The sequence below is a fragment of the Panicum virgatum genome, chromosome 7N, assembly GCF_016808335.1.
Source record: "Panicum virgatum strain AP13 chromosome 7N, P.virgatum_v5, whole genome shotgun sequence".
Taxonomy (NCBI): Eukaryota; Viridiplantae; Streptophyta; class Magnoliopsida; order Poales; family Poaceae; genus Panicum; species Panicum virgatum.
Window position 1 is genome coordinate 40914441 of NC_053151.1, and position 22082 is coordinate 40936522.

A 22082-nucleotide genomic window follows, 5' to 3' on the forward strand; every position below is an offset into this window, starting at 1 on the left:
TGAAAAGTCATATGTCTTTTATGCGTGCTTCGACTTTCACTACACCACAGCCCCAAAATGACGATGGACAGCTGTGAGTTAGTCGGTATAAACCTATACCGATGGATAGATCCCGTCAGTAAAGTTCACTGAGTCACATGCAAAATAATTTCGATAAATAGGAAAAGATCATTTAAGTTCTAATAAAGAGGTCAATTATTTCATAAAAATTATAATTTTATTATTTCATAAAAAACATACTAAATCAATACTAGATTGAATGTTTGTAAAAGATAAAGTTATTTATTTATTTGTTTATTTATTATTGTCTTGTATCATTGTACTACAGTTGAGACTAGCCTATATGGTTCGATGCTGCAAATATAACTGCCGACAGACCGTTCATCTTTAAACATAAATATCTTTACCGATTGACGGTATCTCTACAAAACAAGAATCGTCGATTGACTGCATGTCGGGATCATTTAGCGACTGATGTCCGTCGCTGAATTGGTGTTGTGGTGTAGTGTTTGTTTTATTTTTCTCATTTTCCATTCTGAGAATTTCTAGCTTTCTTCTCTTTCAAACTGTCCTTGGTTCCGCTTTGTTTCCAGCAAGCTTCATAGTGTGTTTATTTGTACGCGCTAAACATCTGCACGTAACGAGAGGAAAGCGTGGAGACCTTATTAGATTATTAGTAAATATAGGCTTAGAAGGTGGTCATGGCGGCCACACCGGGCTCACTACTCAGGCACACGGTGGCTGCATAGGTGCATAATATCTGGCATGTCAACTACTGCTGATGGAGTGATGGGGCCCGCCCGGGTGCATGGAACTATTTGAGAGCACCCAACCTGATTACAATCTGGAAAGCAGATTCATGGATTGTTTGCACCCAAAAGGCTGTGATGGTACAAGTTGGATGCTTATGCGAATTGCTCTGCTTGGCACATTAAATTTCGAAATTCAGATATTCTACCAATTTTTAAGCTATCTACCTACAGGCAGCACCCAATACAACAATTTTGTTGCTCCATTTGATTCTTCGTCAAATTAACAACAGCTAAAACAATGCAATCCTATCTAATCCAGGATGCTTCCTTTTAAATCCATGAAGCATAAAAGAAAACTGCAAACAAAAGTTCTGCCCCTAATCCGCTGAGTTTTATAAACAGACAGCACTCTTCAGCAAGGAGCCAGGCTAACCCAAACAGTCAGCAGCACACGTTATGAGCACAAAACAGACCTAGCAGGACTAGGCACGTGGCGCTATCTCGTAGGCTATCATGAACCACACAACCCAATCAAAACGAGTTGGCTAAGCGTGCTTAGGATAAACCTTAAGAAATGGGGAAAAAAATTAGATGAGGACGGTCCGCAGGACACCTCCCGTGCGGACCTGTTCCTGATGATCGACGCGTGGCTGGGGATTTAATCTGACGCTCACGACCTGAGGCTCGTTCTCTCCATCGTGTGCTGCTGTTGGCTCGGCTCACGGCGCTCGGCTCCCGCAGCACGCTCCCTCGCGGTGCTTGGCTCGCGTCTGCATCTCAGGATCACAGCCGCCAGGAGCCCTAACGTTTGGCAGCCGCCGCAAGCAAGGCATCACCGCGCAGGAGGAAGAGGTCGTACACCGCGCGGACGAAGCGGGGGCGCACAGTGAGGGCGAGGTCCGAGCAGTGTACGTAGAGGTTGGAGGGGAACGGCAGCGGCGGCGGCCCGGGCACATGGCAAACGTTAGGGCAGGTGACTCCAGCGGCGAAGGCGAGGCTCCACCATCGATGTCGTCAAGCTGGGCTCCTTCGTGCTCAAGTCCGGCATCACCTCCCCATCTACCTCGACCTCCGGATGCTGGTCTCCCACCTGCGAGCCTCTCGATTGATTCCATCCCCAAGCGTCGGCTGAAACGAAGCCTAGTACCCAAGCGCCGCGAGCCGAGCAACACGTGCGAGCTGAGCGGCATGAGAGCCGAGCGAGCAAGGGACGTCGGATCTCTGGAGATGCCACGCGTCACCATCCGGGATGGGTCCTCACCGATATCAATTTGGGGACCGTCCCCACCGAATTTTCTTCCAAGAAATGTCCCGTCAGCTAAGCTCGCCAGGCACGGTTCATTATGGGGCTGTTTAGTTCATTTTGTAAAGGAATCTTGGTCATTTGAAGTACTAAATGAAGTCTATTTGTAAAATTTTTTACATAGATGGGTTGTAAATCGCGAGACGAATCTAATAATGCTAATTAATCCATAATTAATTAATAATTAGTGGATGGTTACTGTAGCATTACTGTTGCAAATCATGAATTAAATAGACTCATTAGAATCGTCTCGCGATTTACAGCCCATCCATATAAAAAATTTTATAAATAGACTTCATTTAGTACTTCAAATTAGCAATATTCCTTTTCACTTTAATGTGTTTACGATTTTTTTGCGTTTACATGTAAAGAACAGGGCCCATACTCATGGTTAACCTTACCGGTGGGAACCGGTCCGGTTTGACCGGTAACCGGTCAAACCGGTCCGGACCGGTTCCGGTTCCGACCGGTTCCCAACCGGTCCAAATTCAAATTTTGAATTTGAATTCAAAAAAATGAAAAATTCTCAAAAAATTCCTAAAAATATTTCAAGGTGTGATGAATCTAATGGTGTCAAATTTTCTCAAAAATTCGTTCATTTAGTATGGTTTGCGGAATTTATAAGTTAAATAAAAAAACGTGCATACGAAAGTATACAAATACAATGTAAAAGTAGTATAAAAAAGAGTTGGAGGGTTCATTTAGACTAAAATATGTTGTACAAACATTTATTTAGTATACTTTGTGGGCATTTGAATTTAAAAAAAAAAGAAAAAAATTTGAATTTGACCTGTACCAGTCAAACCGGCCGGTTACCATCCAAACCGGCCGGTATACCGGCCAAACCGGCCGGTATACCGGTCTAACCGACCGGCATACCGATCGGAACCGGTTGAACGGGGAAGTTTGAATTCAAATTTGAATTCCACTGGTTCCGACCGGTAACCGGCCAAACCGGACCGGTATACCGGAACCGGAGGCCGGCGGTTACCGGTCACCGGTCGGATACGTGAACCCTGCCCATACTACGCAGCCTCTCCTCTGCATGAACTCGCGACGGCGGCTGTGCTCTGCCCGTACGCTGTCACAGCTTGTCAGCTCTCAGCTGCGACTTGCGAGCTGTGTGGAAACCCAAAAATGCCCTGCTTTCTTGTGCTTTTTTAACGCTCGCACCAGACAGAGCGCCTTCGGATTAGGGCTCCTTTTCCTCTTTTCAGAATCAGCCCGGGTCCCTTTTTCGGGCAGAATTAGGAGTATCCGCAAAGGCTAATGAGCAGGGACGCGCCGAGAAAGCAACGTCTCCTTCCGTGCTCCGTCCATGGAGGACGACGAGGGGGAAGAAAGACGGTAGTGATTGCCCCTTTGCGGTGCCAATCCGGGGGTCCCGGCGCACGCAGGCCGCCGGTCATGATCGGGGACGGGGGACCTTTCGCCCTTTGCCGTCCGTAACGTAATGCCGCCATGATTCCGGCGACCGGCATGCTCGGCGACTTTGTGTCAGGGCGACGACACGGGCCCTCGGTGCCACATGGCCATCGGGGCGCTTCGGCGCTTCCTTTTCCTGTAGACTGTAGCTAGGCAGCTAGCTCGCCGGCACAGCGGCAGAGCGTCCGTCCAAGCCCGCCCTGCCGGGCCCGGAATGCCAGCTCGGGCAGCGCGCAGGGGCTATTCTACTGCTGCCGGATGCTGATGGATGATGGCTTTGTGGCTTGTTCACTGACGCGAGTTCGCAGAGATATGACATGATTAGCTCGGTGTGACAGTGCTGATCATGGCAGGCAGCAGCGAGAGCGAGAGCGATGGAGTGTGTCAGTGCGAGCCATTGGATCCTGCAGCCGCGTGCGCTGTTTAAGGAGACAGATGCTGCTGCTGATTAGCCATTAGTGTACTTAATCGCGGCAACGATGCTCATGATCGTATGTCGGCAGAGCGTGAGCGCTGTCGCTTTGCGACTGTTAATGGTGTGTTGGATTTGAGCCTGCCTGCCTCCCCTGCAGGCCTGCTGGTGTTTACTAGTACACATTTCAAAGAAAATTTTGGCGGGTAGACAGAGGTACGGGATGAGCCAGGGCAGGGGGGAGGGGCATCATCGGCATCGAGAAAAGCGAGGGAATCGCACGCTTCCCTTTCCACCGTAAAGTAGGGGCCGGGCGTACCTCATCGCCGTCACCGTGGGCCTCGGCACGGCACGGCGCGGCGACGCCACTGCTATTTCTCTGCCTGCTGCTCATTCCATTCCTCCCGGCCCCCCTCGCCCTGCCTGCCATTCCGGCCGCCTGGCAACAGCGTCCTCGGCGCCCCCTGCCCTGTCCGCCACTGTGCGAGCACAGCCGCGTGCGCCGGCCGCCACCGCGCCCTCGCCGCTCAGCGCGCGCGCGCACCAATTCGACCGACCAGAGCGAGGTGGAGCAGCGGTGGGATGGAGACCCCGTCGTCGACGTACGACGAGGGCTCCGAGCTCGACGCGCGCTCGCAGTCCGACTACGCCGACTTCGACGACCTGGACCGCCCGCCGCGGGGCCACCGCCGGGAGCCGTCCTCCGACGTGTCCTCCGAGTGCAGCGGGGAGCCCGGGAGCCCCTACGGCTCGTCGCCGTACCCGCGGTGGCCGGTGTGCGCGCTCCCCGCGCGGGTGCCGAGGCCGCCGCCACCGCCGCTGCTCAAGAGGCTCAGCACCACGCGGCGCGCCGGCGGCGGCGTGCGTGAGGGAAAGGCCGGCGACGGCGGTAGGTGGCACGCCGGAAGACCTCTCTGTCTCTGCCTTTCGGCAGCTTCTGGACGCTGGATCGCTGATTACTTGCCCTGGATTCGTAGAGCTGCAGCTGATCAAGGAGAGGTTCTCGAAGCTTCTGCTGGGCGAGGACATGTCCGGGAGCGGCAAGGGGGTTTCGACCTCCGTCGCCATCTCCAACGCCATCACCAACCTCTATGGTCAGCAGCACATGCTTATCAAGTCGCTTAGTCCAGCCCCGCGGGTGGTTAGGAATAGGAACAGAGCACGCTAATACTCGTGGCCTCCTGCTGCTCACAGCCACCGTTTTTGGGAGCTGCCACAGGCTGGAGCCCCTGCCGGCGGAGAAGAGGTCCATGTGGCGCCGCGAGATGGACTGCCTGCTCTCCGTCTGCGACTACATCGTCGAGTTCTTCCCTTCCAAGGAGATCCTGCCCGACGGCACCATCCGGGAGGTTAGAACTGAAGCCGCACGTCCTTGAGCGTTGATGCTAGTCTCGAAGACTAAGACGCATTTCGATGTTGTCAGGTGATGGCGACCAGGCCGAGGTCAGACATCTACGTCAACCTCCCCGCCCTCGAGAAACTCGACGACATGTTGCTTGTAAGATCCAAGATTCTTCGTCCTGGGCTACGAGATGGACCTGTTTGTTCAAATTAAGCAAGCGTGGCCTAAATTGTTGTTGTTCACCACTCGTGCAGGAGATTCTAGACAGCTTTCAGAAGACTGAATTCTGGTACGTTAATGACAAGGGGCAGAAAGACAAAGATGATTCCGTCGCGACGCCGTGCCGTCCGGCGAGCCAGCGCGGCGACGGCAAGTGGTGGCTGCCCGTGCCGTGCGTCACCAAGCCCGGGCTGACGGAGACGGCGCGGCGAGACCTCCAGCAGAAGCGGGACTGCGCGAGCCAGATCCACAAGGCTGCCATGGCCATCAACAATGGCGTTCTCGCCGAGATTCGGATCCCGGACCTGTACAAGCAAGCCCTTCCCAAGGTAACTTCAGATCTTCTGATACCAATTACCGAAGGATCGCGATTCATCAGCATCGCTGAATCTGAAATTCCGATTTCAGTGCGGGCGGGCGAGCGTGGGCGACCTGATCTACCGCCACATGTCGTTCCCGGGCAAGTTCTCGCCGGAGTACCTCCTGGACTGCCTGGAGATCTCGTCGGAGCACGAGGCCCTGGAGGCGGCGGACCGCGTGGAGGCGGCGATGCACGTGTGGCGGCGGAAGGCGAGCCAGAGCCACTCGAGGTCCCCCTGGAGCGCGGTCAAGGACCTGATGGAGTCCGACAAGAACGTGATGCTGGCGAGCCGCGCCGACGACGTGCTGCTCTGCCTCAAGCAGCGCTTCCCCGGCCTGTCCCAGACCACGCTCGACGCCAGCAAGATCCAGTACAACAAGGTGAGTGAGCAACTTCAACCACACCTCAATGCAGCAGCAGCAGCATCTGCATCTCAAGTTTCTGACAGAGCTTGTGATGTGAATGGATCTTGCAGGATGTTGGGCAGGCAATCCTGGAGAGCTACTCGAGGGTGCTGGAGAGCCTGGCGTACAACCTCGTAACCTGTATAGATGACGTTCTCTTCGCCGACGAGGCCGCCAGAAAGATAGCATGAGTGATCATTTGTTCATCCTTCCTGCCTGATCCGGGAAACCAAAAATAAGGGGTCCATGTCCCTGATCCATCCACAGAATGTACATTATGCCATAACTTGTAGCAGTAGTACCATCTATCAATGGAAGATAGCACGAGCAGTTAAGCACAGTACTCCGCTCACCTAGTCATAGGTAGCCATGTCTGGGGTTTCATCCCAGTGGTCCCTCAGGGCCTTTGCATCCTCTCTCATCACCATGGATAGATGCCAGATGTCACAGCTGTGGTCTGTGTGATTTGTGAGTCTTTTGATACAGGGCAGCTAGAGCTAGGCATGGGCATGGCCTCGCCACAAGTTCATAGTCGGTATGATTCACCAAAACATTCAAGTCCCTTTTTAATAGAGAAGCAATATAGTTTATCTCACTATCTCATAACAAATGAAGACAGTATTATGCTAAAAATGAAAACAAAGAAATTAACATTTTAAAAGAGGCAAGTTATATACAGCTGCTCTTATATTGATGTTGCCGCACCTCTACAGAGAATAAAATGGGTACATAGAAGTTGAATAATTCTGGTGTCAGGAGCCACATGCAATCAGGATTGTGACTTACAAGTTACAATAAGCACAAATTCATACAGAAATTGGAAACCAGTTATATTGATGAACTGCCTAACTCTACAATTGTTGGCAACCTGCTGAACTCACTTCCCTCTATCCTTTCAAAAAGGTTTCTGTATCCATTAGTTCTGTCAGTACTGATCGAGCATGCCTCCATGTACAAAGCACTACAGTATTAAAGCCACAAATCAAAAATCATTTCCTCCAGTAAGTCATCAAGCAAATCATCCCACAACTCAACTACAACGCTTTCAGAATCGTGTCGAAGATCCAGCCACGACCCACTGTCCAAGTCTTTCATCATCACCTGTTCTAAAGTGTTTGGAAACTCATTACCGACAAGAGAATCGATGCCCTTAGCCACCTCTTGAACAAGATGTCTACCTACTGGAGTCGGTCTCACATTGTGTTTCAGAAAAGCAACCCAAGGGCCGGTACCAAAAAACTTGCCCCTTATCTTGAGAAGAACCTCTTCCACACAATCGAACAGAAGTAATGCATCATCTGTCAGGCAGTACGAGTTTCCTACTTCAGCCAGTGCAGACACGTCAAGCAGTGTTTCTTCTGTATACCATATCTGCGAGTTTTCCTCCGACAACAGTTCTGAAGCTTCTAGCACGGCCTTAATAAAGGAAACCCTTGCATCTTTATCATCCAAAATAGCTACTTCTGGTTCACTCCACAAGGTTGGGGATATTGAAGAAGTGTCAAGCTCTTTGAACAGAACTCTAGAAATAGGCTTGGACAACTCATCTGCAAGCACAAAAGTTTTGTTCTATTACCGATCAGGTTATAAAAAGGTACCAAATGAGAAATTCTTGTTTTGAGTCCAATACCTCGCTTTTGAGTTTGATCTCCAGGACTGGTAAATTCTCCTATGGGAAGATCAAGAACAGATTGGGGACTCAGTTTCTCCTCTTTGTCATCAGTATTTTCCAGGGAGTAAGGAAATGTCAATACAGATGGCTTGACTAATTCAATAACTTCTGATGGACTATGGTTCTCTTGTTCATTAAGGGCCACTTGTGGTAACACATTCATGGATAGTGATTCCTCTGGTGAACACTTCAGCGGAGAAAGGAAAAGGAAAAAAATCGGTGATTAACACAGAAGTTATAAACTTTGTCTAATTTGCAACAAAGTATGTCTTACTTCGTCTGGATGTTTTCCTTCAACACTTTCCTGCAAAATTTCAGTCTTAGCAAAGAGTTGTGGATTCTCCACTGCATCCTGCATGATCTTAACCTCTGCATAAACATTATGAATATATTGGGCAGAACATTAAGCCAGAAAAAAGTGAAGGGCAAATAGAAGCTTATTCTACAGTACAAATATCATGAACAAATTACCTTCGCTGATCAACTCCTGTGAGATAGCGCTGTCATATTGTGGATGGTTTCCATGGTCTGTCTTGAGCTCAACCAAACTTTCCGTACCTAAGTTGCTAGTGTCATCTGATTCTGTCTCCTGGCACAGCCTTGATGGTTGGGGACTTGCTGAGCCATCCTCTTGCTCAATTGTATGCAAGTTCAACGGATTTGTAGCTTCAAGTGATATGCCAATATTCTCCTCTTGAAGGAAACGACTCGAAGAAAATGCAGCATTCTCTGGTAATGAAATTAATCTCTCAAATGATTCAGATTTCTGTGCAATCTCAGACTTGTCTTCTCCTTGATCATTTAGTCTCTCAACTATATGCATCTTAGCTTTTTCATAGGAGAAAGAGCCGACACCATGAGCAACATCATTTCTCGTTCCACTTCCACTATCTACTGGGACTGTTTCCTTGTCAACAATTGATGGTTCCTCAGCTACCTTGCTGTCAGAAGAATCTGTACTTGCCAAACTCTCCGACATACTTGTGACTGGAAGCTGTTTGCTAGAATCAGCTTCAACTTTTTGAAAAGTAATACTCATGGAGTTTAACTGGTGGTCCTTCCGATTTTCGCTAATAGCAATCCTTAGCCTCCTTTTGAGCTCTCTAAGGGAGAATTGGCGATCAGGTTTATCATTGGCTTCCTGAACTTGCAAATTATTATGACTTGATAGTGGTGACGAAGTTGCACTACTTGAGATAAGACTGCTGTGACTTCTAGCAGGACTTGGCTTCAAGATTACTATTCTGCTAAGGCCACGAGAGCTACCATTTAACTTTGGTTGTTTCCTCATTGCCAACTTATCCTCCATCAAGAAAGAATTATGCCTTCTTTGCACCTTACTTGGAGAAGTCACAGACTGCTCTAGATTATTTGTCATACCTTGAAACTCAGTTTCTTCGTCACATTCTTCACATTCTAACTTTGTACTTCCTAGTGACATGTAAAGGTTTTGGAGACATTCTAACAACCTGGAGCTTGGATCTTGCATAAGCATAAGAAACAACTCCTTGTTTGAGCTCAGTAGCTGTAGGGCATCAACAAGTTCTTTGGACCTAGCTTCACCACTGCTGGTTATGTAGTTTTTGTATGCAGATTGATGTCTTATAACTGCTTCGGCAACATCTTCCAGAGCTCTCTGAATACTAGAAGGGATCTGATGGAGCTGAGCAGGAGGATCAGTATTGTCATCTTTGTCAGTTGAAATGGAACTACGATCTGATTCAACAGAATTACTGATTTCTTGGCCTTCAGTATGACTTCTGTAGATTTCCATGAGACTTGCAGCCAAGTTTAGATCAATATCCTCACAACTCATACCAGTTACATTTCTTTGTGCTTGCTTCAAGGGCTCTGTGCTGCTGGCCATCTCTTCTTCCATCAAAGTCTTAATACTTGCCCTACCAGCAAAGATCAATCCAACCCTACGGTCTTTGTTATCCTGAGGAAATGCAATGAATTCGAGTTTAAATGATTGTATCTATCAAAAGTGTGGGAAACTTCTGTTATGCTCCACTCGATACTCAGATAATTATGACATCATTACTTTATAAGTTTCCATTGGAACTTAAAACTTTTAGATTCTGCTTAATTTTTTTCATGGAGATGTGTCTTCAAAAGAAAAGAAAAAAACTCTGAACTTTCATATCTTGTGGCTTGCAGTACTACTCTGTTGCTCACTAGGGGTATTTTTGTTTTGGGAAAGTGCATTGCAAAAATACTTTATAACCGAAGTTAAAAATTTAGACAACACCTAATATTAGTCAACATTATCTAAAAGTATTAAAAGACGAAATTGTGGCGACAGAAGCACATATTATACCATTCTGAATGTGTAGTACAAGCAGCATTGTGATGCTAACTAAACATGTCAAAAAAACCCTAGCAGGTTAGATTTGTAATGAACTTACAATTTATTTTTTTTCCATTTTATTAATTGTACGTTAGGGAGGGCACAAGAATTTCGTAGTTACTAAAAGAAAAACAGGATAAAGTAGTTTTTCATCTTGAAAACTTACGTTAGCAGATATGTTTTCATGGACGTCTTCAAAACCTTCTGGTTCTCTTTTGACTGCATGAAGCACATAAATTACTATTAGAAGAATCATGGATCTCATATTATTTTAGTTAAAATTAGCTCATACTGCTATATTGAAGCTATGGCCTTCATCTCATAATGTCAATACTGAATGTTGCTGAATGCCCTCACCTCTCCCATCTGAAAGAAGTTTTGGACTGCGACGGAAATCGAGCATGCGAATCAGCCCAGACATACAGCCCACCTGGATTTTCTCAGACTTGGAATGTTGTTTGTAACTCTTTTTTGCCATGATAGCTGAGGACATGGTCAGACAACTTTCCTTCTAAGGACTCGCTTTAGATAAGCTTAGAACCTGAACTCAAGAAACACATGCAGTGGCTCAGAATAAAGTCGTACGAATGATACAAAATTAGAAATACAAATGTAAAAAAGCTTCCATTTTTCTACATTTCCAAGTCCCGGCTACCCCTGTTTGCTCTCTTCCAAGTTCCAAGGATGGGTTTCAAGCTCCAGTACAGTTGTCTTTAAAGAAAACAAATACAGAAGAAACAAAAAACCACATTGGACCCCACCTATACATTATGTTGATTTTGATGTGCTCGATGTTGCATGGCTTTCTACCCGGATTATAGAGCCACAAGATTTCAAGGATCATTCATTTGTGTTCTAGTAGTGATACAAAGATGCTATAGGAATTCCAAACATTTTTTGCCTAATATTTTTTAAAACTAACCGTTATCAGATAAATGGAGTATCCAAATGACAAATTTGATGAAAACTAGCACCCCCACCCCCAAAAAAAAATCCTCAGATTAAGGGTCGTGCACTAAACTCTTTTAATACAGTATTAAACATAAACCGAATTATTTGCCTACAGCCCTATATTGGTAAAGTAAATACCAACCATTCAGCTGAATAAAACAACCAAATTGGCTACCTTTGATCAGTGAACTCACCAAGCAATTACAGGCGATGCAGTTCTGCCACGCTTCAAACACAGCACCCAAAACCCAATTCCAGGCCGGGACAGTTTAGGGTGCTTTGATAGCCCTCCGTGAAGGTCCTTGAAACTGCCGTGCTTCCTCGGTTTCCACGAGATGCCGAACCGAGCCCGGAACAGAGAAACTCTGAAGCGGCAGGAAGGGATATCTCAGGAGGATCAGAACACGCAGAAGAAAGGAAGCGGATCCCTTTATTCCAGCTATTAGTCTTCTTCACCAAAACAAGCACAAACATGCAGAGCAAACCAATCCCTCCATCTCCATTCTCAGCAATTGCAGAATCTAACGAGCAAGAACAATCTCAAAAGGCAGAACCAAAAGCCAAAGAAAACCGATGAGGAAGCCACTCTCCCTTCCCTTCCGATTCTCTGGTTCTTCACAGGAACCCCTCAAAACGACCAGCGTCAAGATCGAATTTTCCGCCCTCCAAAACTGAGAATCAACAGCAAATCAACGGATACTCGCAGCCAAAAAAAAAACTGCCCCTTTTACAGAACCCTATGAACGGGCCAGACGAATGCTAGTTTCCTTTTCTGATCCTCCCTTCCTTTTCTGGCTCCGTCTCCGGGCTCCGGCAACAACACATGCACCAGTTCTTGCAGCCGGAGAGAGGTTTCTTGGGGCGCCGGAGGCCTTGCCACTGTGGCCGCGTCAACCTCTGCCGCTACCGCTGCCGCTGCCGCTACCGTGTCTCTCGCATTCCCGCATTCTCCATCCCTTCTAATGGCGGTCGGAGAAGGTAGGATTTGGAGGGTGCTCCTGCTCTGTACTTTTGGCTTTGTAGATTAGTGTGCGGGCAGGGGATTTGGATTTGTCGTTTGTCTCTATTTTGGCCGCCTCCTCTTTTTCTACGTCAACAGGTGTGCGATCAAGATCAAGCTCAGCACGTAGTGGCTCTGCCAAGAAAAAGGGAAGATGAGAACAAGAACGGACACGCTATGTTATTCGCTCGGCAAATACACTTATACAACTTTTTTTTCGCGACCGTGCTTGGGCATGTTTTTTATTAAAAGAGAAGAAAAAGTTTACAACGACCTCTGGGTCGGTTACAGAGAAGAGAACCAACCCCTTATAATACACCCATTAACCATTTTGAAAAGTTTTTCATTATGTCGGCAAATCGACATATACAACCTTGAGTTTTACAACTAATAAATGTTTGTGCCAGCTGGGTGGTCTGAATTGGAAATACAGATTACAGGGAATACTTCGTGTCTTTGTCCTTTTGATCATATATTTTTTATTAAATGCCCCTCTATAAAACAAAATGGGCGCAAAATACTATTCTCTTTCCAAGAATGTAAGTTTGTATATGGACTATCACGTGTTGGCAAGAGTTTGGATATGCGAGATAGATCGAGTATCAAATGCGTTCATATATTTTTGAAGGTATGATATTTTATTAATGTGCCCTTTGATCTTCAGAGAAAGATAAGATTGTTTTAATTTTATATAGTAATATTTCTTCTGTTGAAAGATACTCCTTTGATCAGTTACTAGCGCAATGTCCTCCTAGAATTAAATATGGGTTTACCAAACAAGAATGAACAATCATTAGACAGTATACACTTCTCTTATTTGCATATAGAAATCCATACTGAATTAATTAGGACAAACGTTTCCCTCAATCTTTCTGACTTTTTTTTGAATTGGACAAACTCTAAAAGGCATTTGATAATATATAGGTTTGCTTGAAGTGAAATGGATTGCAAGACATCGATAAGGAAGTCCAAGTATTTTCCTTAGTCCAAATGTTAAGTACATAAATAATACATTTTATGCTAGGATTTCTAATGAAGCTGAAGAATAAGGTGCAAATTACCAAATTGTAATATCCCGCACTGCATACACTCAAAACCTCTCAAACAGCAACAATCCTCGTCCATTTCTTTAATTAAATTTCAGGATGCGACAGAGACAATCCAACTAATAAAAAAGATTCGCCAGAAAGCTGTTGGATTAAGATGCTTAACAAGCGACTAAAAAATTAGAATAGTCTTTCTGCTTTCGTCAAAAAATAATATCTGCAACAGTACCAAAGAATTCTTGAAGATTTCCTGTTACAAGTTGCCACGGCGCTTTGAGATGGTTTATACTCAGCTGTTTTGGAAGGAAGTGCATACGATTGCCTGCGGCAGCGTACACGTACGGACCAACTACGTAGACGCTACTTCCTGCGTACCAAAGACAGATCGCCTACACGTATAATTTTAGTAAAAGTAGAAGCTGAAGCCACAGGTAGGTACACGTGGTCGCTCTTAGAGCCGTCCGATCAGCAATCAAGGGACACGGTGTTCTCCAGGCACTGGCCATCAAGGAGCGGAGGGCGACGTCTCGGCTTGGGCGGCTGTCGGTCGCCGGTCGAAGCGTAAGGGAAAATGGTCGTTCTCGTGTGTGTCGGCTGGTGCTTCTTCTCAAGAGCAGGAGCCTTGTATGCTGGGTATTCTGTGACGGTTCAACCTCCCCTTTCTCAACTGCTTCGTTCGCTTTCATAATTCCGCAACAGATTTTGTCAGCGATGCGCGAGTGGCGCAATACTTTTCACACGAATTTTTATAGAATTGGCCAATTGGGTGATGATTTAATTTGTTTGGTTGTAACCGCAGGCTTTCGTGAAGGGCTACTAATTTCAGGCTTTCAGCTGCTGCAAGTTCAGGGGTCGTATGGACCACATCGTCTTCAGGTTCAGACCTGAATAAAAAACTCAAACAAAAGATGGTAAACAAGGGGAAAAAATGGTAGTGACAGAAGTAGCATGATAAAAGCTACGATATTCTACCGGCCATGATAGGGATACGCCATGAACCGTGAGCAGTGAGCTTCCGGATGAAGTATAGTCTCTCTGTTTATAAAAGAATGCAATTCTCGTTTTTAATAAATTAAACTGTTTGAATTTTCACTAAAACTGTATAAAAATTATAACATTTATGGTACAAAATAAATACCATTAAATTTGTAATAGAATATGTTTTGTGGACGGAGGAAGTAAGAGGAATGGCTGGGCACGCCGTCCACGTACCACGTCAGGTCGCATGTTCCCTCTCGCCGCTGCCTGCAGTCGCCACGCGCACCAACTGCAAATTCGGCCGGCATATGGATTAGATGGCCGCGCCGTCATATGCTGATAGATCGATGTGATGGACGACGCCGACGGCCGCGTCGGTCTAGGTGAGAGATGCACATCGCCCTTTCGCGCGCCCACCAACCACGCAGAAAAATTCCAACGGTTCATCGTCACCGAGATGGTATCTATCCCTTGGTTTGGTTTAGTGCTACTAGTAACCGTGTATTATTACTGGTCACTTCTCTGAACCACCGGCGTTCTTGTTTGGTTGTCAGAAGATTCCTGCGTGCTCCAACGTGCTCTCGAGGATAAAAAAACGGAGGAATCCGCCAGATGTCTGTCTGTCTGGGAGTAGGTTACACTGAAACCTCACCGGCTAGCAGCCACACACAGGACATGGATCGCCAGTTCTTGAGGTGAACACTTCACCGGCCACTACCGGAGAGAGAAAGAACTGTCTCCTTCAGTGCTTGGAAGAGCAAGAACTGGTTGTTAAGATGTTGATGTCGCACTAGTCCAATCTCCATGCAGCTGCCAATAGTCAGGAAATCAGAAGCAGGTAAGCAAAGCTTTGGCTCGTGGCTTGATGCGTCCTCGCGAGCAATCCGATGACAGGTGGTGCTGGTTCATCCGGACTCTCGGAAGCCCTGGAGCAAGATGGAGCTGCTTAAACCTCGTCTCATCCGCTGTTCATGGCCAAATAATGCAGCTGCTGATTTTTTAGGTTTCTGATGAACTGACAGTGCGTCACGGGCTGTAGTGCTGGAAGAGATCAGACGGCCCCAGGTGTACGTGCATCATCAAGTGCAGTCCTCTGTTCTGCCTGCTGTAGCCATTATTTGGCAACATGCTCCCATGTCTGCCCTGTCGTCACCTGACCAAATGTAACCAGGCACGGTCCTGAGGAAATGTAACCTTCCCAGCAGTCTGTCCAACTGTGTCAATAATTTACACCATCAGAGAGCCACATGTGTACAAAATGTTCATGACAAGAAATATGGTTTGGGACACAGGTAAGATCCACTTTATTTACAAAACGGTGTAGCCAATATCTCTGGTCCCAGGGTAATGATGTGTGTGTGCGCGCACGCGCGCGCTGCACGAGAAGTGGCTCTACTCGTCTTGTCAGGTACCATGGTGGACAAAAGTTCTGGGAACTGCAGTACTGCACTGTTGTTGCTGAAAGCAAGCAAGAAGCAACCTGACCGGAAATAAGACCGTTCTGTTTTGTTGATAAAACAGAAATAGGAGTCGTGGAGACCAGTCAGGTGATAAAGCTGCTAATTTAGCTTCAACGTCCATCCCATGCTGTCCTCCACAAGGCCTTTCTGGATAGCTGTGAATGCTGCATAGAGTTGCTGAGACACCACTCCGGCCTCTTGGCTCTTCCCATACTCCACTCTGAAATGGGCAATGGATCAATGAGTTTGATTGTTTCACTGCAAGTACATCGATTATTTGCTGACATTGAAGGGCACTCTTTCTGTTTTTTAGTATTGCACTAGGCTACCAAACTGAGATTTCAGAATACAAATAGATCAAGGATAAATTCATAGTGGGAGGCTACCGGAGCATGAATGTCATGACTAATGATCTACTGAAACTGCATATCCATACTGCTCTTGTGAAATGCTGCTCGTATGCATTTAACCAACTCAGAGTTCTAGTGGAGCGTCAGTCATTCCTCAGTGTAGGAGAGAATAGAGATGCGTAATTGATGGATTGTATTAGTCTGAGCCTTGGGGCTGATGGATTGTACATGACTTGGAGGGCAAGAAGCCTCTCCTACAGATATGGTAGGATATGGATACAATCCTAATCTACCTAATATAGAGATATCCCTAATATACTATAGCATCCCCCCGCAGTCACAGCGGGAGCGCCATAGACGGTGAGACTGGAGAGAAGTCGGTAAACTGACATCCCCCCGCAGTCACAACGGTCAGTGCACCGCAGATGCTGTGGCTGGAGTGGAAACCCACAAGGTTGCTCAAGCAGATGATAGCCCTTTGTGCCGATGTCGAGGTAGCCGAGCTGAGGACGAGTAGCCATGGTCGATGATGCCGTGCGTAGGGTAGCCGTGGTCGACATAGCTATGTCGAGGTTGCCGAAGACAAGGTAGCCGCACATGAAGCCGCGGGCGCACGAGGAGGCGCCATGGTGGTGGCGTAATGGAGAAGACGCGGGACACGAAGATGGCGACGCGTAGAGGGAGCGATGCCGAAGTCGATGCAGTCAGGCCATCGGGCGACACATACCCGAGTTTGCCAGGCTCGGGAACGCATCGGGGACGATGGGCACGCACCGGTGTTGCCAATACCGGACGTGCAAGGGAGGATGCACAACCAGACGCCGTCGCCGGGGGGACCAGCAGAGAAGGCCTCCATGGCGGTCGCAGGCGCAGAAGAAGGCGAGGTAGAAGGTGCCAACGCCTGCTGTTGCTGGAGTAGACGAAATAGTCGGGGACGAGATGGCGATGCTGGCGACGTGGTTGTGCTAGACGAAGCGAGGAGGGGAATCCAGACTTTCCAGCACAAGGCCGAGTGATCTGGATGACGCGGCGGCGGTGCTCGAAGGAGACGGCGAAGAACTCGTACAGCTTGACGAAGACCATGCGTGAAGCGCGCAGCGACGAGTCGACGATGAGGTCAGGGACGTGGTCGACGGTGGTGAGGAAGCAACGGCGGAGAAGACCACGGGGTGACGCCACTGTTGCCCAAAGAGGCGACACAGCGACAGCCCTCCGTGCTCGGTAAAAGGCGTGCTCGACGAGGACGGACGTCACGGGAGCTGGGTGGATCACGCACATCGGCTGATCAGACCGAGTAGCGTGAGGCGAGACGATGGTGGGCGAAGTCGATGAAGGCGTCCCGATCGGTGAAGGCGGCGACGAGCCGGCGAAGATCGACGTGCAGACGAGGCGGCGATGTAGACGGCGGCGCAAACGAGCGCCCCCTAGAGTGCCGGCCATCTCGCCATGCCGTAGGGTCGGAGAGGAAGAGGAGGCCGGTAAAGTCGATGCCGGCGTCAAGGTAGAGGCGCGAGGTCGACAGGCGATGGGCGACGCAATCCCGATCTCTGATCGGGCAAAAGAAAAATTGATGCAGCAGCTTCTCTGGTAGTACTTCTGGGGTGCCTGTAGCAGGAAGGGGCGCCCTCACCCTTATCTCTCTGTCCTTTCGGCCCGCAGCCCGCAGCAGAGCACGAGCGAGAAAAAAACAGAGGGGCGAGGGAGCAATCCGGCGGCGGCGTGGATGGGAGGGGGCGGAGCTGCAGATCCCACCGGATCGAGCGGCGAGCTCGGACCTGCGGCGGTGGAGGGCTGCCACAGGCGGATCCCCCTGCCAGTCGCGGATCCTACCGGATCGGGTGGATCCCCGCCTGGATCCGTGGAGCGGTGGCAGATCCCGCCCAGAGGCGGCGGCGGTGAATGGCGGATCCCGCCAGGGCGGGCGGCGATGGAGGGGAGAGCGGAGCTGTGGCGCCGCCACGCAACCCGCCGGCGACAAATCCCGCCGGGGTGGGCTGCACGACACGGGATCGAGCGATGAGGTCGACAGGGTGAAGCAGAGGTTCCGCTAGGGAGCGCATCGACGACGGGCGAAGCACCACGCGAGAGTCCCCGCTGCCACCATGGCAGTACAGGGAAGAACGCGGGGAGACCGCGACTGCCACCACGGCAGCGCGGGACGGGGTCATCGGCGACAGTTTCCGTGGCGGATGGTGAGGTACGCTCGATCTGCTGCTGCTTGACGCGGTACGGCGGTGGACTAGATGGGTTCGGCCGCGGAGGAGGGCGCTGCCCCCGGCGGAGGTCATGGAGGACCTCCCCGGGGGCGCACTAGGAGGCCGTCGAGGGGACGCCCTGGATGAGCGCCGTGGGAGACGGCCGGCGGCGCAGGAGGCAGGGGCGCGACGAGAGGCAGCGGAAGGTTTAGGTCAGGATCTGAAACCCTAATCTCGTGATACCATGTAGGAGAGAATAGAGATGCGTAATTGATGGATTGTATTAGCCTGAGCCTTGGGGCTGAATATATAGGGGTACATGACTTGGAGGGCAAGAAGCCTCTCCTACAGATATAGTAGGATACGGATACAATCCTAATCTACCTAATATAGAGATATCCCTAATATACTCTAACACTCAGACACTCAAATAGCACAAATAACAAAACAATTACTTGGCTCAAGTACTTACTTTCTTTGACGGTAAGTGATGCTACCGACAGGTGACAGTACAACAGCAGTTCTAGTACAGAAAACTTCATCTGCCCCGAGCAGCTCATCGATTGTAATATTACACTCTTCAACCTGAAAAAGTTTGGAAAAGAAAACATGATAAAAGGAAAAGAGTTTTACATATCTCCTGTCATTTATAGAAATTCAACATGAACAGAATTGCAGAAAGATGAATGTGCCAATTTGAGTTACCTGAAATCCAAGGTTTTGAGCAATTCCCATTACACTTTTTCTTGTGATTCCGGGAAGAATTGTTCCCGTTAACAGTGGAGTAGAAATAACATTATCCTGTCAGGAAAAGGTGAGATATCTCTAAGGCCATTTGTGGTTTTGTAGAATTCTAAACTTAACCTCTGATGTTTAACTAGTACTGGAAGATGAATAAATAGGATGCTAACTGGATGCTGATATTATGCATTCAATGTTTTCAGTTTGCTCACAAAATACAGCAAAATCTTCCAAAATCATTGCCAGAGACATGACTAGTAGATTACACAGATATACTAGCAAATGACCAGGCAGAGATCAAGTGGCAACTTCACTGGTAAGACTCGACGATGTATGATGTGATTAGTCAAATTTGCTTCATGCTGGTATTTCCTAGATGCAGTTGCAAAGGTGGTCAACATATCATACCTTCACCATGAATATATTGCAAGAAGAAACTTCCTCCACAAACTTGTTATGGATAGGGTCCAAGTATAGAACGTCGGAATGGCCTTTCTCCTTGGCTCTTCTCTGAGCACTAACAACCTGTACATGGGCATCAATTATCAAGAACCATGCATAAATGTGCTAATGTTCCTCAAGATTAAAGCTGCATACACGGTACATGTTCATTTTGTGATAGGTTTATCTTGTAACCAGGAAATATTGTAACATTGCTATAGATTGAGAGAGGTTGCATTAAAAAGCATAGAACTAGCATATAAGTTGAGGCCAACAATAAAAAGGGGAAAATAGCGAAAAGCCAAAATAATATATAGCAGCTCCAGAGCAATGATGGTTTACGATATCGTGTCATCTAGGACGTATGCTGGATCTTATTCGAGGTTCCAGTTTATTGCCAACAACTGAAATAAAACTGGATGAAAAGGGTCTCATAAATCCAATGTGCTTCAAATTCAGAAAACAACAATCTGATAGAATAATGTTCATTACCAGATTTCTTTTGTCCACAATTTTATTTTAAAAGACAGTGCTATTCTTAACCCTGTTCTAAAGTATTGAAACAAAGTAACTGAGGAACCATAAGAATGACGTGCAAAATTGCTCATTACCGAAGCAAAATTCCCAATAGTCTTTATATCACCGGTTCCACCAGGTGCAGCACGGTGGTATTCTTCCTCGGTTAACAAGCTGATTAGAGATAAACCATCCTGATAGTAAACGGGTCAGTTCTTCACAACATCAATTGTAAGAAGAAAAGAAACAAAGCAAATATCTGACCTTGAAATAATGCCCAACTGGGCAAACAAACACAATAAATGTATACTGTGGAGCAGGTGCTACACCAAGGATAGCCCCACTTCCAATTAGCTGTGGTCTGATATACAAAGAACCTTTACCAGTAGGAGGTACCTGCAGTAGAGCACATGATCCATCAGAAACAAGAGATGCATCGCATGTAATCATTCAACAAGAGATATCCCACATCCTTACCCAGCGTTTGTTTGCCAGAACAGTTAGCTTGACAGCTTCTAGGAATTGCTCTACGCTTGGTGCAGGCATGCATAACCGATCTGCACCAGTTCTCATCCGCAATGCATTTTCATGTGGGCGAAAAAGAAGGATTGATCCATCCTCTTTTCTATGAGCTCTTAGACCTTCAAGCAATCCCTGCCAAAGTTTTATATGCATGTCGGAGCATTCTCAACATCATGGTGCAAAAGCAGGCAGCAAGGCTATTTATGCAGAGCAAGGATGATCTTGGAATACACAAACGGACAGACCTGACCATAATTCAACACTGCAGCTGCTGGGTTCCGCTCAATTGGCCCATATGGTACCAATTCACCCTTTGTGAACACCCCATCTGAAGAACACCTCATTAAATACATGAAGTCTGTAGGGACCAGTTGAAACCCAAGAGCATCCCAATTGAAGTCAACTAGATCCGGGGTCCCTGTGCTGAAACAAGCACAGCTCACATAAACAATTGATTCCAATAATGAAGCTGAAACAGCAACGGGCAAGTAATAAGTTCTGTAGCTGTTTGTTCATAACTGTGAGTACTATAACAATTTCTTGGCACTAAGTTCATTCTTCATTTCCTTCCTTGATAAGTAGAACATGATCTTGATCCATGCTCTCAATTGTCTACCATTACTTAACAAAAAACAGAGTGTCAATTACCAGTTCCTTGGTACTTCAACAACTCCCCCAGCCCCAGGTTTGCCTTATGTAATGTAGCACGTTCTAATAACAATGAATCAATCTTCCTTACGATTACAAAACACAAATACTTAATCAGTGATTTTTGCTAGTTAGTATCAGGCCCAATACATCAACCCGAAGAAAAAGGTACACAAGCGCAGAACAAAACACCAAGGATATAAAGACTGAAGTTGTCGCCTCATACGTGTACGCAGTCATCATCAGAGTAGAAAACCGGCTCCTCCTCCTAGCAACGGGCCCTCCTAGGGAGGAAGCAGTACACTGTGTCGATCGGCTCCAAACCTGCAGGTCTAACAGCGTTGCGTCAGACGGCCAGAGCAAGCTGGCCACGCCACGAAGATGATCTGGGGGCGGGCCCGCGCAGCCAACAGACCAAGCAAAGGTACTCACGAGACCGGAGAGGAAGCGTGGGGATGGCACCGTGCCGCGGCCGGAAGCGGGGGACGAAAAGCCGCGGGCCGCGCTCGTGCGGAGCTCCGTTTGTAGTCTGGGTGGAGACCGGCGAGTCGGCGACCGGGGAGTAGGTTGGCTGGCTTCCTGGTTGGTGAAGGAGGCGCGCGCGCGCGCGCGCGGCGAGGGCGTCTGCGGCAGGGGAAGACTCGATCGCCGGAACGGGTCGACGCCGCCGAGCCGCCGGCTCGTTGCCATTGGTCACCTGCTCCGATTGCCGGGTCGCGGTCTCCGACTTCGAGACGTGCAGGTCCCTGCCTGGCCCGAGGAGGCGCCCGGTGCCAGTGAATGACGGGTGGGGCAGGAGATCTCGGGTCCACCTTGTCAGTGAGCGTGAGCGTGAGTGTGGTGTAACCTGAGCGGGAGCATTGCAAAACCTGAGGCGGCGACGACCGTTGTTTTGACTGGGACTAGGAGTACAAGTTCGTGCGCAAGCCACTACTGGGTCCCGCATCCAGCATGGGCTTGAGTTTCGCTCTAGGGCAGGCCCAGCAAGTGAGAT

General features: G+C 48.0%; 3 protein-coding genes across 5 annotated transcripts; 1 reads left to right on the forward strand and 2 right to left on the reverse strand.

Annotated features, from left to right (window-relative positions):
• Positions 1–4215: 4215 nt before the first annotated feature.
• On the forward strand, positions 4216–6565 carry LOC120680696 (rop guanine nucleotide exchange factor 3-like). The gene is made up of 7 exons (XM_039962205.1): positions 4216–4781; positions 4870–4986; positions 5087–5241; positions 5316–5390; positions 5489–5782; positions 5862–6194; positions 6290–6565. The coding sequence occupies exons 1-7, from the start codon at positions 4475–4477 to the stop codon at positions 6407–6409; spliced, it is 1401 nt and encodes a 466-aa protein (XP_039818139.1). The 5' UTR covers positions 4216–4474; the 3' UTR covers positions 6410–6565.
• A 286-nt stretch (positions 6566–6851) lies between these two features.
• On the reverse strand, positions 6852–14121 carry LOC120680695. The gene is made up of 7 exons (XM_039962203.1): positions 11386–14121; positions 10598–10781; positions 10407–10459; positions 8362–9829; positions 8165–8259; positions 7849–8077; positions 6852–7765 (listed from the first exon to the last, which is right to left on the reverse strand). The coding sequence occupies exons 2-7, from the start codon at positions 10731–10733 to the stop codon at positions 7188–7190; spliced, it is 2559 nt and encodes an 852-aa protein (XP_039818137.1). The 5' UTR covers positions 10734–10781; positions 11386–14121; the 3' UTR covers positions 6852–7187.
• Positions 14122–14152: 31 nt separating this feature from the next.
• Positions 14153–21964, reverse strand: LOC120680697 (branched-chain-amino-acid aminotransferase 5, chloroplastic-like). 3 transcript variants are annotated; one of them, XM_039962206.1, is made up of 10 exons: positions 21521–21805; positions 21315–21412; positions 20686–20863; positions 20396–20572; positions 20183–20314; positions 20014–20112; positions 19370–19486; positions 18926–19021; positions 18693–18805; positions 14153–14504 (listed from the first exon to the last, which is right to left on the reverse strand). In XM_039962206.1, the coding sequence occupies exons 1-10, from the start codon at positions 21776–21778 to the stop codon at positions 14378–14380; spliced, it is 1395 nt and encodes a 464-aa protein (XP_039818140.1). In that variant the 5' UTR covers positions 21779–21805; the 3' UTR covers positions 14153–14377. The 3 variants fall into 3 exon arrangements, with proteins under 3 accessions (XP_039818140.1, XP_039818142.1, XP_039818141.1); XM_039962208.1 differs by lacking the exon at positions 14153–14504 and adding an exon at positions 14512–15429 and having other exon boundaries at positions 21521–21804; XM_039962207.1 differs by lacking the exon at positions 14153–14504 and adding an exon at positions 15468–15895 and having other exon boundaries at positions 21521–21964.
• Positions 21965–22082: the final 118 nt, after the last annotated feature.